Raw genomic sequence first — 21,574 nt, forward strand, 5'->3', positions numbered from 1 at the left:
GGCACTGCCATGGCTCCTCCCATATCTTCAAAAATATACCTCAGTAACTGCTGATAGAACCAACAACTCCAACTCAACATACTAGCAGATTCACACACTCATTACATCAGTTCTTCCTTCAAAATAAGAGTTCCTTCAAAATAATAGTCCAAAATAAAGAAAGAGAATAACACAAAATTTGGGGACTGAATGCTGCCATATTGTTAGAGATTTTTTCATATTTTTCATATAGAACATTTAAATATCATTGTCCAAAGAAACCTCACAAGCAGACAGCATGCCAATCCGTTCCATGATATCAGAGTAGATGGTGTTTAGGTAATTTTACTTAATTCACTTATTGCGGTCAAATCGTTTGATATCAAAATTCCAAATAATTAAATTGAAGATACTGGTCCCAGGGTCCTTCTCAGCAAACGGCGTAGCGTCCATCCATGGAGTCGTCCTCTGCCTCGGAGATGTCCGACTCAGAGTCCTCTGATGTGAGGGTGTCGGAGAACCAGTCCCCCTGGCAGCAATACTCCCCTCTCGTCCACAGTATCGGAGGGTCGTCTCCAAAGTAAAAGCGGAGACGCCTGTATTCGTTTCCATGTGACCAAATCTCTGAAATGTAAAATGAAAAGGCCACAAAAACTCTGAGACCTTTTAGCGACAAATTGAGGGAAAGGGGATTTCAGCTAACCGTGTCGTGTAATGGTAGAAAAAAAATTCAACCACAGTAAATGAAAATGTGTGATGCTTTATTGTGAATGTTATGAATGTTGTTTTCTTTGAGAGAAAATACATCAAGATTTCAGTAAAAATGTCAACAAAATTGTAATCTCATCATATAATCTTAACATTGGGTTTTAAAAAGACATAATTCACCTTGAAAGCATGATTGAGCGCAACATTAACACAACGTTAAACCGGTCACCAAACCGATGGTCCACGGGGTTGATATTGTTCTATATTTTTGCCCCAGTCTGAGGCCCTGTGTACACCGAATCAGATTCTCTTCAAGGACCTCTTTGTATTTTGCTCCATTCACCCACTCTCAAACCTGACCAGTGTCCCAGTCTTTGCCGCAGATAAATCTTCCCAAATCATGACACTCCCACAAAGGCTATTCAGGAACTGAACTCTTTCTATGCTCGCTTTGAGAACATCATCCCTGGCATGTATACTCAAATGGACCAGGACGGCTGCCCTTTACAAATGACCAGGGAAGACGTTTGCAAAGCCCTAAAAAGGATTAACACCCGCAAGGCTCCTGGACTAGACAACATCTCAGGCCGTGTTCTCAAGGTCTGTGCTGACCAACTGGCTGATGTCTTTACTGATATCTTCAACCTATCGCTACATCAGTCAGTGGTCCCCACCTGCTTCAAAAAGTCCATCATTGTTTCTGTGCCAAAAAAGCAAAAAGTCCTCTGCAATAATGACTACCGCCCTGTAGCACTAACAATCATCATGAAGTGCTTTGAGCGGCTAGTTAAAACTCACATCACAGACTCCATGCCTGTAACAATGGACCCGCTGCAGTTTGCCTATAAAAATAAGATCTACAGAGGATGCCATTGCTTTGAACCTCCACTCCGCACTCTCTCATCTGGACAAAAGGAACACATATGTGAGAATGGTGTTCATTGACTACAGCTCCGCCTTCAACACCATTGTGCCCCACGAGCTAGCGGTGAAGCTCAGGGATCTGGGTCTCGACCCCTTTATGTGCAGATGGATCCTAAACTTCCTGACGGGCAGACCCCAGGTGGTGCGGATGGGCAAAGCCACCTCCTCCTCACTGACTCTCAGTACTGGATCCCCCCAGGGCTGTGTGCTGAACCTGCTCCTGTACTCCCTCTTCACCCACGACTGCCTGGCAACTCACGTCTCCAACACCATCGTTAAGTTTGCTGACGACACCACCATCATAGGTCTGATCTATAGGCTGACACCGACAAGTCAGCATATAGAGATGAGGTAAGGTCACTGACTTCGTGGTGTCAGGAAAACAACCTCCAGTTCAATATCAGCAAAAAGAAGATGATGATTGTGGATCACAGGAAGCAGCGGCGATGAGACCACGCCCCCATACACATCAATGGGTCTGCTGTAGAGAGAGTTCATAACATCCGGTTCCTTGGTGTCAACATCAGTGATGAATTGACCAGGTCTCATCCCTCTAACATCTTGGTGAAGGAGGCCAGGAAATGGCTATTCTTCCTAAGCCGATTAAGGAGATTTGGCATGGATTCCAGGAGTATTTCCGTCCAAATCTGGCTATTGGACAGTTTCTTTCCTCAGGCCGTAAGGCTTCTCAATTCAGGAACCCCTCCTCCCTTCCATCCATAGTCCTATGCACACCTGTCACTTTATATCATGCTCATCTGCCAATCATATTATGCACACCTGTCACTTTTACATTGCACTATGGTTGTACAGTTGTATAATTATTATTGATACATGTTTTTTTGGATAGTGTTATTATTGATAGTTTGTGTTATTAGGGGGCCAAGCAACGAAGTTGATTTGCATGCTGTTTGGTGTGAAGGACCTTTGAACCATTATCTTTAAAAGTTACATAAGGAAAGTTGATATCTCAAATAGTATGGCTGAAATCAGCGAATGAAATTGAGCTGGGCGGGTCTATGAATTTAGAAGTCCATTAATCCCAAATGGAACATAAAACAGCTATGAAATTAAACATACTCGTAAATGTGTATGTCAGGAATGGACAGAAAAAGTCCATTACAGAAATACCTCTTGGGGGCGCTCTAAACATCACCGATGTTTCTCACGATTTTGCCGTTAATAGAAACACTTAAATGACATCTCCACCAAAACCACAGAACAGATTTTGTTGACAATCAGTGTAAAGGACCACTGGACCCTTGTCTTTAAAAGTAATACAAGAAAAGTTGATATCTCAAACAATATGGCCTCCATTAGAATTTTTGTGAAAAACTCATTAATGACATCTCCTCGGAAACTGCTGAACGGATTTGCACACCATTCGCTGAGATGGACCCTGGGACCAGTATCTTCAATTAATTATTTGGAATTTTGATATCTCAAACGATTTGACCGCAATAAGTGAATTAAGTAAAATTACCTAAACACCATCTACTCTGATATCATGGAACGGATTGGCATGCTGTCTGCTTGTGAGGGTTCTTTGGACAATGATATTTAAATGTTCTATATGAAAAATATGAAAAAATCTCTAACAATATGGCAGCATTCAGTCCCCAAATTTTGTGTTATTCTCTTTCTCTATTTTGGACTATTATTTTGAAGGAACTCCTATTTTGAAGGAAGAACTGATGTAATGAGTGTGTGAATCTGCTAGTATGTTGAGTTGGAGTTGTTGGTTCTATCAGCAGTTACTGAGGTATATTTTTGAAGATATGGGAGGAGCCATGGCAGTGCCTGTCAGTCAATGCGGAATGGGTGGGGTGTTGGGAGCATGAGAGCATTCAGTCCTCGATGTTATCTTTTTGTTTATATTGGACTATTATTTTGAAGTTACTCTTATTTTAGGAAGAGCAAATGTTAATGGTTTGTAAATCTCCTTGAACTGTAAGTTGGTCTTGGCAGTTGAAATTGTTGCTGCCATAAGCCAGATTCCAGTGCAAACCATCTTAAGGTTTAGGCTATGGATGATAAATGCCTGTGTAAATTCTAACCCTATTGAAATTATTATTCAAAAGAAGTCAATTTTATAATTTTATTTTCCACTTGTAAAGAAAACCTTAAATATTCGTCAATTTACTTGTAAAAAAAAACACTAATATTTGAGGGTATTCCGGGTAATACTAAAGCATGTGTTTCTATAGTATGTGTCTAATGAGGTTAGTTTCTTGTTAAATGTTACACAAATCATATATTATTGTACACATAAATATGTTTTTAAAAGATCTTTTTTCTAATTTCCCTTGGTAAGACTTTACTTTTGCAGCCGGTCAGGTTTTTTGCCATGTGACTTCCTGTTAATTAATAATCAATGACCTTGTCATGTCCAATCCCATCGACAGCTTAAATTGTTCGTTAGGTCACACCTGCTCCCTTTTACAAGGTGGTAGTATTTCGGAAGAATACGAGCTTTCCAAGAGTACACAACACTGTGTATTCAAATCGAAAGTAGGCCTGTTGGGTTTGTGGGTAAGTTTCAAATGAAGATAGGTATTGTAATGGGGATATTAGCCTATTTGGTAAATTGTTGTTGTATATTTTGGCAACTTATTTAATTGTTGCAACATTTCCAGTCAAAGGTGATCTAATGTAGCCTGTACACTGTAAATGGAAACTGTTAAACAAGCTATTGGAAAGCCACATTTTTTAAAGCTAATTCAGCACTTTACTTTCTTTCAATGTATTTTGTATTCAGTGTTTGTTTTCGATTAAAGTCAACATTCAAATGCAATCCGCCTGCACCTGGTTCCTCTCCACCACCACCAGCCAGTGATGCCTGAATTTTTGTATTCCAGCTAACTGGCACAATGTCAACAATTGCTATATTAATCCCATAAAACATAGCAAATTAAAACCGATAATACACTGCACTTTTGGGTTGCTATATTTGTCGGATTGCATTTTCGCTGGAAACGACCCGCCGCAGCTGTGATATTGGTGCATTCCTCAAAGAAACCGGACTAGTGGGAAAACACGCCAGGTTTTATTTAACCAGACTTAACAAGCTAGTGGTGAAAGCAACCAGAGATTAACATATGGTCTTGAAACCTATTCAACATCTGTTGTCATGGCTTCAAGGTGGTTAGGTGAGCATGCATTACGCTCTTTAGTGTAAAGCAGAGGAACAGAGTTCTGTCCACTGGTTTAGACACAGCCTCTGCTATTTCTTCAATCTTTCTTTTCTCACTTCTTTTCACATAGACCTAACTAATTTGTAATAAGATTTGTTGGCAACATTTCTGTCTGTTAGTTCTTGCAGCCCTACTATTTATCAGTGTTTACTATCAGAGTTTAGTTGACACCCAAAGGGTTAACGACAACTGAAGCTACACTGACTAAAATGTCAGTGCTAGCAGTCATAAAATGTTTTTGAGGAGAGTTTTTATTTCTTAAGATTTTACTTAATAATTTCTCCTAAATTAAAGGTTACATGTCTGAAACTCTGAGTGTGTGGTTAAGTTAATAAAATATACCATGAACTTTTTTGCTCATTTATATCAAGGAAGCCAATAATGCTGGAGTGCACTGTATGTAACATATATTTACTAAAACAATGTTTTAAAAAAATCTCCCAAGGGGGGACACTAAAAATGTATGAGCCTAAAACAAATTATTTCACCATGACGTGTGCTTAAAGAATGCTAATGTTTGCAATTCTTAACGAGACAGCACCTGAAAAATTTGACTATATGAATGTGTCGAAATGGTAGGAAAGGAGGAGGAGTGGCTGCCCTATTCAAAGATACGTTATAGTACAAAGACATACACTAGGTAATTCTATTTATTTTGAATACCTCTGTTTTACATTGAAGGGTACCCCCAAAATTTTGGTTTTAATCATTTACAGACCTCCACGATATTCTGCAAGTTGTATTGATGATTTTGCTAAACTACTGTTATATCAGTTGATTATAACTTGTTTATTATTATAGGGGATTTTAACATCCACATGTACAGACAATAATGCCAAAGAACTTTTTGCACACTTTTGATCTCACTCAACATGTGAAAGAGCGTACATACACTCAAGGCCATCTCTGAAGGTTATCTCTGAAGGTCTCTATTTCCTCTGTCATGGTTAAAGACTTGGCCCTGTCTGATCATTTATGTGTCTTTTTTTATTCACTTATCCCCCCAAATGTTCCACTAAACTGTTTCTGCTAAGAAAAGGTACATTAATTAAAGTACCAATGCTCAGTTTATTTAAGCCATAGCTATCTCTCCAACAATAACTGCTGAGCCAGGTGATGTACTCCTGGATAATTCTAATGCCAAAATATTGAATGTCATGGATTGTGTTGCACTGGTAAAAGTAAAGAAAACTATGAGCAAACAGAAAACACCATGGAGAACCACCATGATGGTAAGTGCCCTGAAAATAGATTGTAGGAAAGCGGAAAGTAAGTGGAGGAAAACTAAACTTAAAATCCATTGTGACATCTATAAACAAAGCCTTGGTAGCTTCAACAATGAGTTACACAGGACCAGACAGCAACATTTATCAGGAAAGATCAACAAAATTATCAGAAATACTTTGTCATGGTCGACAAGCTTACAAACCCAATAAAGCAGATTGCATCAGAACTCATGTCCACTGTGAAATGTAATGAATAAATAGCTCTCTGCATTTTCCCAACGTCTCTAAAAACAGCTGCCATTAAGCCCCTATTAAAAAAGAGAACACTGGATGTATCTAAAATGAACAACTATAGACCTGTATCAAATCTCCCTTTTATAGCCAAGATCATTGAGAAGGTTGTCTCTTAGACAAATTTCAGTCAGGTTTCCGACCTCACCACAGTACTGAAACGGCCCTGATTAAAGTTTTAAATGATATACGGCTGAATAATGATTCTGATGAAATAATAGTTCTGGTTCTATTAGATCTCAGTGCAGCATTTGACACTGTAGATCAAACAAAACATGGAGAAGCTACGTTAAGCATTTATGCTGTACAAAACTGGAATAAACTACCAGAAGATCTTAGACGTGCCCCAAACGTATACATTTTTAAATCCAGGTTAAAAACACTTCTCACATACCTATGACTGAGCAATTAAACTTAACCACACTGTTTAGCCTTATAGCTTCCTATGTTTTTATCCCATTTTTTATCTTTATATTTTCTTATTGTATTTTTTTATTATTATGATGTATTCATTTGCTTTGATGTTTTAATTTGAGTATTTGTTTTTATGTTATTGTCCTTTCATATATTTTTATTTGTAAAGCACATTGAATTGCTTCGATGTATGAATTGTGATATATAAATAAACTTGCTTGCTTGTATATCTGCCTTTAATGGGATTTGCACCTCTCCTTTTCTCAGTATTTGGATCTGCTACTCGCCCAGGTGTGTGGCATCGTGGAGAAGCACACAGAGGCTGTAGTACTGGAGGCATGTGCCCGCTTGGCGTGTGTCCTTTGCTCAGACAAGTACACCTTCTCCTCCCGTGCCTACCTGGCCGTAAGCCAGCTAGTAGACTGCCTGGCTGACTGCTTTGGCTCCCACCTCAATGAGCTGCTGCAGGTACACACACACACACCTCTATCTGTAGCTCTCTGTGTCATAACTCATACACACACATCTATGCAGAGCTATGTGTCATGGATTATGTACACACGCTGAACAACGTCAGCGTTCAATCCCTCTCTTTTCCCCTGTTCTCAGGGAACTGCGGATGAAGATGAAGTTTACAGAGCTGCCACAGCCCTGAAGAAGTTATCAGCATTCAGCAGGTACACCTGTGTGTGTGTGTTTCTGTGTATGGACTTACTAGGCACAGAAGGGACGTAATACAACAGTGTGGGTATGTTTGTTTTCAGTGCTAAAGACCTGACTGCCTGGAAGCTGTTTAAGCCCTGCTTTCAGTTGCTGAAGAATGGTGTAGAGTCCAGAGATATCGACAAAGAGGTGTGTGTTCACACACACATACACACACACACTAACAAGGAGCATGGCAAGAAGGAGTGTCTTACAAAAAGACAAATTCCGTGGATGTTGTCCTGTGTCGTTTCAGCTGATGGTTCCAGCTCTGAATTGTGCAGCGTTCCACGTACTCTGGGAGAAAGTCCAAGCGTCCAACTCTGCGCTAGCTCAGGTAGCCACTTCACAGCATGGGCACTGCCAGCCTGCCATCTTCTGTACCCCCGGAGTTAGAACGAGGCACTGTGCCTGCCTGCCCTGTTTAGATGGCCCCGCTTCGCCACCTTATGTTCCAGCTGTTTGGACAGCAGGCAATTAACATGGCAATCTGCTCAAGTGCACCAGAGCCCACAGTGACACTCGCAGACTGTCTCACACACACACATTTGTTTTACTTTTTTTGTGGGCACCCAAACAATTACTCCCATTAAAAAGAAAATCTGTTAACCTAACCACAACCCCAAACCACACAATTGAACCCTAACCCCAAATTACTTAGTAGATTGTAAACCCACTCCCAAGTTGAACTTCTTTCCTAAATTTTACACCCGCTGAAAATACCTTTTTTTCTTCATGGGGACTAGCAAAATGTCCCCAAGACATCAATGATCTTATTTTCTGGGTCACACTTGGCTGCCACTAGCTTATGTCACGATCCCCCGCAATAATAAGGTCTTCACATTATACTTTCCAAAAGGGCAGCATTCCTTTGACAGGGAATCAGATATCCATAACAATTTATAGTATGTCTAGGATTGTGCCCTCATGACATAGTTAATGCAGACCTGCCGGCAAATGTGTCAACTCAGAGGAGTATCGAGCACATTCAATGTATCTACTAATATAAATGTAAAAATAACATTTTGCAAAGGAAAACATTTACGTGAATTTCTTGCAATTGAACAAGTTGATCAAATACTTATCCAAATTTCAGCCCATTTACTCTGTTGAATGTAACACACTACCTCAAACGCCGACTGCAGCAAGTGAATGCACCTGTCAGTACAGTGATCTCCTAGCTACAGCCAACTTGGCCCCAGAGGTAGAGCATCAACCACGCCTCTCAACAACTCATTGCTTAGTGATGCTAGTGATCATCAGAATCAAGTCAGTGCAGATGGTTACTAGCTACTTTCTTTGCACACGGTCCCCAATCACATGTCTCCTTGTCAGGTGAAAAAGTCTGTGGAAATGTTATTAGTAAAAAACAAGGTATGTCAAACTCCTCAACTTGTCCCCTATCTCAATAGAATGATCATATCCATTACTATTGTTACATTTAGTAGCCTGCATTTGTCATTCAATGAATCAAATTTATTTATAAAGCCCTTTTCACAAAAGCAGTTGTCACAAAGTACTTTTACAAAAACACCCAGCCTTAAACCCCAAGGAGCAAACAACAGTAGTGTTGAATTTCAGTGGGTAGGAAAAACTCCCTAAGAAGGCCGAAATTTAGGAAGAAACCTAGAGAAGACCCAGGCTCAGAGGGGTGACCAGTCCTCTTCTGGCTGTGCCAGGTGAAATATTAAGAGTCCAATTGGAATAATTAATAAACGCATGTGGGCTAAATCCAGAGTCTATTTAAATTTAGACTAGGTCAGAACCATGACCAAATGGACAAGGACAGGGACAACACGGGGGAGGGAGGAGGTGTCAGCACAGTGGCAGGTATTGTCTTGATCTGCAACACAACCAGGAGGATTTTGGACAGGGACAGCAACAGGCCCCCCAAACCAGGTACTCCGCAGGTGTGGACCAGGACCTCATGTTCTCCTAAAGTTTAAAACGGGAGGAGACTCCCGGCTGTTTGTTTAGAAATTCTAGGCACAATTAAAAAGCCTGCATCTTGCGATCATAGGTTATGTGTAGGTATGTATGGCTGGATCATTTCAACAAGGTAAGTAGGAGCAAGTCCATGTATTGATTTATAGGTTAAGAGTAAAACCTTAAAATCAGCCCTAACCCTAACAGGCAGCCAGTGTAAGGATGCCAGGACAGGAGTAATGTATTCAAATTTTTTTGTTCTAGTTAGGATTCTAGCAGCCGTGTGCAACACTAATTGAAGTTTATTTATTGATTTGTCAGGGTTACCGGAAAGAAGAGCATTGTAGTAATCTAGTCTAGAAGTAACAAAAGCATGGATTAGTTTTTCTGCATCCGTTTTTGGTTGAAAGTTTCAGATTTTTGCAATGTTTCGAAGATGAAAGTAAGCAACTCTTGAGACATTTTATATGTTCATCCAAGGAGAGGTCAGGGGTAACGCCGAGGTTTCTTACAGTTTTTTGGGATACGACCATGTAGCCGTCGAGGGTCACAGTGAGATCTGCTAACAACACCCTTTGTTTCTTGGGTCCTAAAACAAACATTTTTGTTTTTCTTGAGTTTAAGAGAAAGAAGTTCTCTGTCATCCACTTCCTAATATCTGAAACACATGCTTCGAAAGTAGCTAATTAAGGGGCTTTTCCATGATTCATTGAAATATATAGCTGTGTCATCAGCATAACAGTGAAAATTTACATAGTGATTTCGGATTACATCGCCCAGAGGCAGCATATATAGTGAGAACAATTAGGGGCCCAGAACCGAGCCTTGAGAAACACCAAAACATACCTTTGACTTGTCAGAGGATATGCCATCCACACTAACAAACTGATATCTTTCAGATAAATAAGACCAGGCTAGAACATGTCCACGTATCCCAATATGGGTTTCTAGTCTCTCTAAGAGGAGTGATCTAAGAGGAGTGATCAATAGTGTCAAAAGCAGCACTCAGATCAAGAAGCAACAGGGCTGATGCGGAGCATTTCTTACAGGGATCCTGTAGCAAATAATATTAAATGTGTGGGGCTCAAGGACAGATTTATTTCATAAATGTTATTTTTCTTCAGGAAGGCATTCAGTTGTTGGGAAACACATTTTTCTAAGATTTTTGAGAGTATGGGAGGTTCGATATTGGCCTATAATTATGTAATATGTCGGGATCCAGATGCGATTTATTTAGAAGAGGCTTAATTTTCGCAATTTTTTGAGAGTTTGGTACACATTGGGAAGGAAAGGAGCAATTTATTATGTTCAACATTGGCTGACCTAGCACAGGAAATGGCTCCTTAAGTAATTTGGTTGGAATTGGGTCTAGTTGAGAGTTTGTGGGTTTAGAACTCATTACAAATTTTGTGAATGTGTTGAGCGATACGGTATCAAAAAAGTGTCCCCATTGACACCTGGTCAGGGAGGTTCCGGACATTCTCAGGACAGCTGAGATTTTGAGGACTATAACTATTTAAGGAGGAGTCAGTTATTTGTTTTCTAATGGTGATGATCTTTTCATCAAAGTAGTTCATGTATTCATTACAACTAAAGTGAAGACCCAGAAAGAAGCTTTGCCTTTTTGTTAACTCACTTTCGCGCCAATATTCTGGATGCTTGCTTAAGTGCTCTAGTATTGTCTGTGTACCAGGGAGCAAGGTTCTTGTTGCGTATTTCTTTGGTTTTTAGTGGTGCCACCGTATTTAATGTATTTCGCAGTGTTGAGTTTAGATCCTCGATTTGATCGTTTACAGATTTATTTACTCTCTCCTTTTCGGGATGCACGAGGGTTATGGTCACTATTATAGGCAGGAGGAGAGGCCTCATTTAAGGCAATGAATTCATCAGGCTTTAGCCACGTTTCACATAAACCAATAACATCTAGTTTATGATCAGAGATTAATTAATTTACTGCAACTGCCTTTGTAGCAAGGGATCTAACATTTAGGAGTCCCATTTTGAGATGCGAGGTGATAGCCATTTTTATTTGTGACCGAGGTGGAGGAATGCTTTATCTTAATAAGGTTGTTTTTGTTAGCACTAAATTGTTAAACTTTTCTCAGCCTGGAATGAGTCACACTGGCAATAGGTAAAGCTGTACTAACTACTCTGGCTATGCTATCGACAGACTCCACTATGCTTGCAGGCTGACTAACAGCCTGCGGCCTGACCTGCACTCTATCTCATGGTGAGGCTATAGGAGTGAGATTAATGTCACTGTTCCTAGATAAAAGAAGAGCACCACTCCAGCTAAGTTGGAGTCGGTCGCTCCTCAGCAGATCAGACCTGGCCCTATTTCTCTCCCAGAAAGAGAGCCAGTTATCTACAAACTCTACCTCCTGCAACGGGCAGAACTCCGTTTTCAGCTAGCGATTGAGTTCCGCAAGTCTGCTGTAGAGCTCGTCATTACCCCTACCTGGGAGGGGGCCAGAGACAATTGCTCGATTCCGAAACATCTTTCTAGCTAATTTATACGCTGATGCTATTTTCTGCTTTGTAACCTCTGTCGTTGGTGCCAACGTGAATAACAATCTCTGTACTCTCTATACTTGCCAGTTTTAGACTTCGCTAGCACCAACCCCAGATTTGCAACTACGTCGGCTAAGTAGCCCCCCGGTAAACAATGTACGATCGCCGGCTGATTCTTTAGTCTAATACTGCGGGTAATGGAATCGCAGATGAATAAAGTTTTTAGTTTTTCCAGGCCACCGGTAGAACATGCCTGCCGATCATTCCCCTCTGAAGACGGCTCGGGCCTTGACTCCGACTCCAGTGGGGAAAACCTGTTGAAAGTATCAGTTGGATTTAGCAACGACTCAGGTTTAACTGGTCGACGGCATTTTTTCCCAGCGACCAAGAGAAAGTTCTTGCCCGGCTGCAGGAGCTTTCCCATGGCGCTAACAGCACTAGTTTCTTCTTGGTTGCACAGACCCAGTTTTTTCTATTTCTACACTAATATAATCCTTGCCTGACATTTGCGTCTGAAGCCGAGCCTCTAACTCTGCTCTCTTTACCTGAAGACGATAGATCTCCATGTTGTAGCTACAACAATTACAGTGATAAGGCATTTTAATTATACTTTGCGTATGGTGTTCAGGGGTCAAAAAATAGTCCCGTTGTATTAAAATTGGGTAAGAGGTCAACAAATGAAAAATATGGCGTTGGTAACCTCAAAGTAGAATTTAACCAATTAGTTTATATAGAGTAAATTCGAAGGTAGCCAGGTAGGTAACAGCAGGCAGCGTACAGCATGTTAACGATCCCACAGTGCAGTGCCTAGTGTAGCTACTCCATGTTAACTAGAGATCTAGCTTACATTATTAGCTGGCTAGGTAGTATTATTTTAAGCTCACTGATTACATTTGTTTGTTACGGGGAAAAAAACTGAGTACAGATGAAACAATATGTTGTTGCTACCCAAGGCCAATGGACAATGATTAAGTTCCCGAAAAGGTTGCTCAGTTGGTTAAGTTAAGACGGATGACTTGGTGTTGTTACAAAGACATTTGTAAAACATTTTTAGCTAACTTAGCTAGCTAAAAAATTCCAGTTGTCTACTCAGAAAATATAAATACTTTTGTCAAACCATAACAGATGGATGACGATTAATGCTCTAGGCCAGGGGTGTCAAACCGGTTCCACGGAGGGCCGAGTGTCTGCAGGTTTTTGGTTTTTCCTATAAATTGGTTCCTAGTTCATACCTACACAACCAGGTGAGGGTAGAAACTAACCAATCAGTGACCTAATTAACCAATCAAGTACAAGGAGAGAGCAAAAACCTGCAGACACTCGGCCCTCCGTGGAACCGGTTTGACACCTGTGCTCTAGGCTAAGTAGCTAATGAATTCTAGCTCCCACAAACCTGTCAGACATCGTGGTGTAATTGCATGGTGACTCAGCGATAGAGACTGGTAGGATAAAGTAAGTACAGTGCAATACATAGTGACATGATTCAATAGAATCTGAAGTATGGAATGGGAATATCATTTTATAAACACCTTTTTGAAGTGAGCTGTTGATGAATTTAATAATTGATTTTACAACATTTTATGCTGTTACTATAATTGTAACATGCCTTGTCCATCTGGATAAGTGTCTACGAAGTTACTCAAATGCATATGAATGTTTACAATTATCTTTCATCAACAAAGCATACAAGTAGGACACAGAAGTTAACCTCACAAGTTCAGGAATAATTCAGACTGGTCCCCAAGAAAGGCCCCTAATATGTAACCAATTTAATGGTGCCACCTCTGAGTTAATGCCAGTTAATGACAACCTGTATTTGATGTCCATATCAGTGTTGTTCATGTAGCCCCAGATTCACATATAGTTATGTCTTTGCAGAACACATTTTCCCCGGTTTCAAAGGAATTTAATTGGCTATTTTGGTAAATGGCATTGGTGCTTTGGGGCTCACTTTGTGTTGGTAAAGATGCCCCTAAAATTATAAAGTTCCACTTCTCAAGCATTCAGTGCATGACAGTTATTAATCCTATTAATTGTTAATACATGAGAATGCTTCTCAAAGGGAAAATATAAAAAAAATTATGTTTATAGGGTAACACCAATACACCAATAAACAGTATTGTTTTTAATGATCAGGGTTCTGTCCAGTAGAACAAATGGGGATACATGTATAGCCACTATGATCCATCAGTTGGTAAGGGTTGATAATAAATGAATAATAATAATTAGTTTGATGCTTGTATTATACGCATATGTATTATATCAATTTGAAAATATGCACCCACAGAATCAGATATTTCGCAAACATTTCTTACAGGGATCCTGTAGCAAATAATATTAAATGTGTGGGGCTCAAGGACAGATTTATTTTCACCTTGGAGTGCCCGGGATTTGATTTAGCAAAAGCTATCCACTTTCCTTGAAAGCACTATAGTTATGGCTTTTCTACATACAATGGAAAGTTAAATTGGCACCACAGGCAATAATTCAGAGATTAACTTAAGTTTCAGTCATGGGTTTTTCTCTAATTGTAACCCCTGTACACAGTTACGATTAGGCATACATACATTTCTGTTGTTCGTGCAATCTTGGGCTACGGCACGAACATAAAAATCTGACAAATCCTTCCCTTCTTTCTGTGCTTCCCTGTCTGACATTCTCAAGTCATTGCTCTCAGTATGTTACCCTCTCCCTCACCTCCACCCATTTCCATTTTTACTATTTTCTCACACTTTTCCCAGGTGGATGTGAGACATTTGAAAAAGGAAGTGCGTTCCTTCTGCATCATGTGCCAGAGTTGCCTGTCCGTAGGCCAGCCGGGGATCCGAGATCAGGTTAGTACCAATGTTGGTGTGTCTTCAACATTGTTCTTGTTATTCCAATCAAAGACAGTCCATTCAGTAAACATGTGGAAACTCCAATAATAGCCCTCAATATCCCAACAACAGCTCAATAACTTAAATAATCTTTGTGAACTGTTGCTTTTGAATCCACAAAATCACCTGACTATACTGTCTTTGGACATGAATGTGTGTTGACCTTTCTGCTGCTCCCCCAGGCATTTGAGCTGCTGTGTGACCTGCTGCTGCTTTTTGGGCCAAGCTCAGCGTGCTCCCAGCCGGCTCTGGAGGCCCTGGTCCATTTCCCTTCAGACTCCCTCCGCTCCGACATGGCCGCCTTCCTCCTTGACTACGTCTTTGCCGAGCCTGACGGCGACCAACTGTCCGGTAGGGTCAGCAAAACTGTTGGGTTCTACGCGTGTGTGCCTGCATTCAATACTAAAGGTGCCCTCAAAGAACTAATATTTCAGTTCTATCGGGTAATTGTTTACATCACACTGGTGCATCATAAATGACCAATTATGGAACAGCAAAGTACTTGCATGTATGTTAGTGAAATGGGTACATTGTTGGGCCGAGAGGGTGTGTCCAAAATGACGTCTTATTCTCTATTTGGAAGGGAATAGGGTGTTTTATTAAGCACACGTGTATAAGGAACCTAAGAACTAATACCAAAAATATACCAATTTGTTTTTCAAACTATTGGAATACATATAGAAGTGAAAATAACTTTTATCTGATGAAATCAGTAACTGGGTGAGCTGGGGAGAGAAATTAACCTTTGATGTGCCCTACTTTCCTCTTCTCTGTCACCGGTCCTATCTCTCCCCTCTCTCTGCTCCTCCTTCTCCTCTGGGTTTAGATGAGGAAGAGGTGGACGAGGAGTCGAAGATCGCAACTCTCCAGCGGCGGCGCAACCAGTTGGCCGGCTACTGCAAGCTGGTCATCTACGGAGTCCTGGACTTCAGCTCTGCCACGGATGTATTCAAATTCTACAGCAAGGTAGAGGAGAGAGTGTGAAGTGGAGGGAGGGATGGGGGGGGGCGAGGGTAGGTGAACCAAGGGCAAAGGTAAGACAGGTTTCTGAATCCAAGTCACAATCACTTTTTATTCGCAAAGTATATTTATGCATGCCCAGATTTTTACTTGGGCTTAATGGTTCTGCTAGTGGTAGCCAACAGATATAGACAGAATGGATAATCTACGGATGTGTAACTCAAAAAGCAAAGAAAGGCAGTTGCAAATCTGGACTCTTGAGAGTATCTGGTAAATGGTGATCATGGATGAGAGAGGAACTGAGAAATAGATGAGTAGAAATAGTAACAGAAAAAGAGGAGTTGGAAACAGGAACATTTGAGAGAAGGTGGAGGAGGTGATGAACAGTCGGTTGAATGTTTGAAGAGGACAGTGCGTCATAGGAAAGATAGTGGGCAACAGAATACATCTGATCAAAGAAGGAAACGGTTGTCATGCTTATCCCACAGTAGTGGTGAGAGACTAATGATGCAGAGATGGGGGCTGTGTCCTAAATTTTTTTTTGTTTTTTGTTAACTATTAACAAATTTAAACACATTGGCTTGGTTGAGGCATGGGTTAGAGTTTCCAATTTTATTACATTCCTCATCTTGTTGGAAATGTGAAAATGTGGCCTCTTGGGGAGGAAGGAATTATAATTGTGACAAAGAGAGCTAAAATGTTTAGTTCAGTGGTATAGCTGCAGCATGGGTTCAGATCCAGCCCACTGCCTGAAAAGTATTTACGGTTGTGCTCATAAGTTTGCATTCCCTGGCAGAAATTGTGACATTTTGGGATTTATTTTGAAAATATGACTGATTATGCAAACAAAACTGTATTTTATTTAAGGATAGTGATCATATGAAGCCGTTTATTATCACATAGTTGTTTGGCGCCATTTTAAATCATATTGAGAACAGAAATCACCCAAATGTCCCTGACATTGTTAAAGACATACAAGGTCACACACACAGGTGAAAATAGCAATTAAAGGTGAATTTCCCACACCTGTGGCTTTTTAAATTGCAATTAGTGTCTGAATAAATAGTCCATGAGTTTGGTAGCTCTCACATGGATGCACTGAGCAGGCTAGATACTGAGCCATGGGCAGCAGAAAAGAATATGCGTAACAAGATACTGTACTGTATTGCATTGCTCAGCACCTACAGCAGTCCAGGCCCTCTCCCAATTACAATTTGATTTTAATATGCTTCAACAGAACATTTATGATATAAAAAGTCATGCTTTTTTCAAATTCTAAATCCAAATTAAATCTGCCTTCGATCATCACTTCTCAGGGTAAGAAGATTGAATGTGTTTCTAAATACAGATATCTCAGTATTTTAATAGATTAATCTCTTTCTTTTACTTCTCATATTCAGCAGCTGGCAAATACATTAAAACTTAAACTAGGGTTTTATTTTAGAATCAAATCCTGTCTCTCATTCGAATCTAAAAAGAGGTTAGTTGCTGGTACTTTTATGTTTATTCTTGACTATGGTGATGTTTTGTATATGCATGCTTCGTCTCAAAGTTTACATGCACTGGACACTGTATACCATGGAGCTCTGAGGTTCATCACTGGTCTTAAAGTTCTCACTCACCACTGTGAACTGTATGAACGTGTTGGATGGTCTTCTCTATCAACACGGAGACTTCAAAACTGGTATGTTTTTATATATAAGGCTATTTTAGGTCTTCTTCCATCCTACCTTCAGACCTACATCAGTGCAAATAATATTGGGACTTCGTTCCCAGGATCTTTTCCTTCTGTCTGTACCATAGACTGTAAAAATAATGGACGACGCCCTTTCGCTCTTTTCCATTGGTGAAAAATGAAGCCACCAGTGTCCTGATACGGCGCTGACATCTTGGACTTGCGTCTGCGCAGATAGCGATCTTGGGACCAGTTCTGCGCAGTAGTTATGCGCAGTAGCGAGAAGGAAGTAAAGCCGTAAAGCCGCGAAATCAACGGCCCCACCCCTGTGCCCCGCCCTCACTCTCCCTCGCAGAATGCGCATACCGTAATCAATCGCAAGTCCAAGTACAGTACAACCTTTGCTTGTTAAACCTAGACGATATGTTATAGCCTAACTTACATCATGTTTAACCTTAATTTAGAATAGGCCTAATACAAAAATAATTGGTAACTTCTAGCTAACGATCACCTGCTAGCTATTAACATGGCTATTAACCACTGTTTTTAGAGCATTAAATAACTTACTAAAAACAAACTTATTTTAAAAACAAACTCTTGAATTTACATTAGCGTGATACAAACTACAGTAAATGACAGAAACCAGCTTCGGAAAAAATATATTTGAAGGGTAATTTAATTGTTTAGTTGGTCTCGCGTCCCATTGAATAACATGGGGAGGGCGGGGTTTATGACCTATACTGGGACCACTCACCAGGGGGCGATCGAGACGTTTTGGCTTCACTTTTCAGGGCTTGTGCGGCACGCTTGGTCTGTACCAAATGTTAGAACTGAGCTGGGAAAAAAGGCATTTAAGTTTTCTGCTCCCTCTGCATGGAACAAGTTGCAGAAACATTTGAAACTTAATAAGCTTGTCCCATTTGTTGCTTTTAAGAGGATATTAATTGACTTGGAAGAAGCCACATCTGGCTGTAGTTGTTCTGCATGATATTTTAAGGATTTGTGGTTGATGGATTTGCTAATTTAGTTGTTTTATGTTCTTGTGTATTCTGTGTTGTATGTATGGTTGTACTGCTGCCTGTCTTGGCCAAGGACACTCTTGAAAAAGAGATTTTTAATCTCAACAAGTATTTTCCTGGTTAAATAAAGGTTACAAAAAAAAGATAATGGAACTTTATAAAGTTGGAAAAGGATATAAAAAGATATCCAAAGCCTTGCAAATGCCAGTTAGTACTGTTCAATCACTTATTAAGAAGTGGAAAATTCTAATTGTTTTCAAAAACCCACAGGTAACCTCAGGAGAAATACGGGCTGCTCTAGAAAAAGACGTTGTGGTTGTTTCATGGAGCACAAAAGATGTTATAAAAATGAGCTGCAGAGGTTGTAAGGTTCTGGAGTGGCCATCACAGTCCCCTGACCTTAATATCATCAAGCCACTCTGGGGAGATCTCAAATGTGCAGTTCATGCAAGACTATCAAAGACTTTGCATGATCTGGAGGCATTTTTCCAAGACAAATGGCCAGACAAATATACCACCTGTAAGAATTTGGGGCCTCATAGACAACTATTACAAAAGACCGAAATGCTCTCATTGATGCTAAAGTGGGCAATACACAGTATTAAGAACTAAGGGTATGCAGACTTTTGAGCAGGGGTCAGTTCATTTTTTTCTTTGTTGCCACGTTTTTTCTTATGATTGTGCCATTTTGTTATGACCTACAGTTGAATAAAAGACGCATTTTGCCTGCTCACTCATCTTTTCTTTATAAATGGTACGTATATTACAAATTCTCCAAGGGTATGCAAACTTTTGAGCACAACTGTATTTTAATAAAGAAAGATAGATCATTGGTTGGAGTGGGAGAGGGAGAATGTTGAATGAAACTGTCAACCACGTTTCCTGCAGTTCTACAAAGACTACGGTGACATCATCAAGGAGACTCTAAGCAGAATCAAGATCATCAGTCCAGTGCAGAGTGCAAAAACTGTCTGCCTGACTTTGAAGCAGGTGTGTCCATATCCACATGTGTGTGAATGAAAATACCCTATGCATATTACAAATGCACTGAATATTAAAGTTGGAGGGTGTGTGTCTGTTAGTTGTTCTCAGGGCTTGCTCTGGAGGAGTGGGAAGGAAAGGAGTTCGGGGAGATCAGAGAGCTAGCAAAGAAGCTAGCCATGAACTTCGGCATAGACCTTAACCGCATCCGACAGCCACTGGTGTCCCTGCACATGTCTGTTTCACCAATCGCTCAAGACCTTTTAGTATAAACACAAACATTTCTGTTGTAATAGTCAGTCATCGAAAGTTCTTACGCAGCTAGGGGTTGAAAATGAAATGATAGGCAGACTTTTGGCAAAGCCACATAGCTAAGGAGAGAGAGAAACTCTTTGATATGTAAACTTGTGCATGTCTCTTAAATGTAGCGAAAATCTAAATGTTGCTTGTGTCGGGCAGGGATGGTATACAGTTTGCCTTTCGAGGTGCTGCTGAAGGAGAGCAACCCCCCAATCTGCCCTTCCTGGAGATTCTCAGCGAGTTCAGTTTCAAACTCGTACGCCAGGACCGTGCCCAGCTGTGAGTCACAGACACACAGTCACACACTTTACTCTTACTACTCTTTCCGGGAACCCACATTATTATTGCCACACAACCTATTGCCCTTTACAATTTGCATGTTAGTCATTTAGCTGAGGTACTTATTCAGAGCGACTAGCACACATTCATTTCATGCATTCATACATAAATGCCTATATTACTTTACAATATTTTTTATGTGGAAAAGAGGGGGATGAATGAGAAGTTGGGGGTGATTTAGCGGTCGTGATGATATGGTCAGATTGGAAATATAGCCAGGTCTCTGAGGTTAGCAACCGTACTCTTACAACAAGTGCCATGGGATCTTTAGTGACAATAGAGGTTCAGGACCTGTTTAATAGTCCATTGGAAAGACGGCACTATGCTGCAATGTCCCCCTCTCTGCCCTGGGGAAATGGGAATTTATCTTTAGACCAGAGAAAATAAGGCCCTCCAACACCAGCATCAGCTTTCTCCCATCGAGGCACTGACCCAGAACCCACCCTGATTAGCTTCAGAGGAAAACCAGCCAAGTGTTGCAGGGTGCTATGCTGCTGGCTGAATCTAACCATCTTTTCTAATCCTTAATCCAACTGTATCTTAAGCCATATATAGCTATTTTCCTCAAAAGGAACAGTAAAACTGGACCCTCAAGTTCAAATCTATCTTATTTTATTTTACTATCCTTACAGGGATGTTTGGTGCCTAACAGGATAGTAAGTCATGTACACACACAAATAGACGCACACACTTCAGAAGTGCTTGCCTAGGGGCGAGAGACAGGATATTGAGTCTTTCTTTCTCTCCCTCACTTACTTCCTTAGGTTAGCTGTTCTGAGCGCTGAGTGTCCATCTGCTGCCCCCTCCTGGCCGTCCCTGAGGATGTACCAGCGCTCTCTGCATTCTGGTTCCTCCAAACCGCGAGAGATGGAGAGGAACGCCACACTGTCTCCCCACAGCACCCCTGTTGCCAAGCGCAGGAGGACAACCATCCAGGGTCAGAAAAACATTTATTTGAATCTATAGATATGGAGTTAAATTCATTTACCAAAAACTTTTTCAGTAAGTACAAACATTTCCATAAACATATTATCATAAACATGCATTGCAATTTAATAAATATAAGCATTTCCCCCATTGCAATTCCTGTGATTTTTTAGGCTTGGTCGAAACATGCACCCTTTCCAGATCAGTTTTGTTCACCAATTGAAATGTTTTGCTCCTTGAATCCTCCCAGTGCAAATGATCTCTGTGTGTATTACCGATACTGTCACATTTGACATAGAGTCTACAGCTATCTTTATTCAGTTTACCAAAAATCCCAGGAGTAAGACAGAAACTGATTATGTTTGTAAAAAACCATGGCAAGCATTCAGAAAACATTACAGCAAGGATTTGGCTGTGCAGCAACCCTTCTCCCCACAGTTTTACATATTTCCACCAAGTTGTCATTGGGTTAGCCAGATTGATCCTAGTTTTTTTGCGGTAGCCTCTCTCCATCTAACTGTCTCAGCTATGAATGCTTATAGCAAAGCTCCTCAGTTCTCCCATAGATACCTGCAGCGAAATGCAGGAGGAACACCACCCATGGTCAGCAGTCAATACTAAA

General features: G+C 40.6%; 1 protein-coding gene across 2 annotated transcripts in view; it reads left to right on the forward strand.

Annotated features, from left to right (window-relative positions):
* The window catches only part of LOC105029028 (cohesin subunit SA-3), a 93,050-nt gene that overhangs the window by 57,685 nt on the left and 13,791 nt on the right, over nt 1-21,574 (forward strand). For both annotated transcript variants that reach the window (XM_020044840.2, XM_029119341.2), the window contains exons 18-28: nt 7,004-7,204; nt 7,346-7,413; nt 7,501-7,588; nt 7,695-7,775; nt 14,617-14,709; nt 14,934-15,102; nt 15,578-15,717; nt 19,294-19,395; nt 19,488-19,621; nt 19,846-19,965; nt 20,790-20,962. In XM_020044840.2, the coding sequence (XP_019900399.1) occupies nt 7,004-7,204; nt 7,346-7,413; nt 7,501-7,588; nt 7,695-7,775; nt 14,617-14,709; nt 14,934-15,102; nt 15,578-15,717; nt 19,294-19,395; nt 19,488-19,621; nt 19,846-19,965; nt 20,790-20,962 (1,369 nt within the window). The remainder of the gene's footprint in view (nt 1-7,003; nt 7,205-7,345; nt 7,414-7,500; nt 7,589-7,694; nt 7,776-14,616; nt 14,710-14,933; nt 15,103-15,577; nt 15,718-19,293; nt 19,396-19,487; nt 19,622-19,845; nt 19,966-20,789; nt 20,963-21,574) is intronic.

The sequence above is a fragment of the Esox lucius genome, chromosome 4 (assembly GCF_011004845.1).
Source record: "Esox lucius isolate fEsoLuc1 chromosome 4, fEsoLuc1.pri, whole genome shotgun sequence".
Classification (NCBI taxonomy): domain Eukaryota; kingdom Metazoa; phylum Chordata; class Actinopteri; order Esociformes; family Esocidae; genus Esox; species Esox lucius.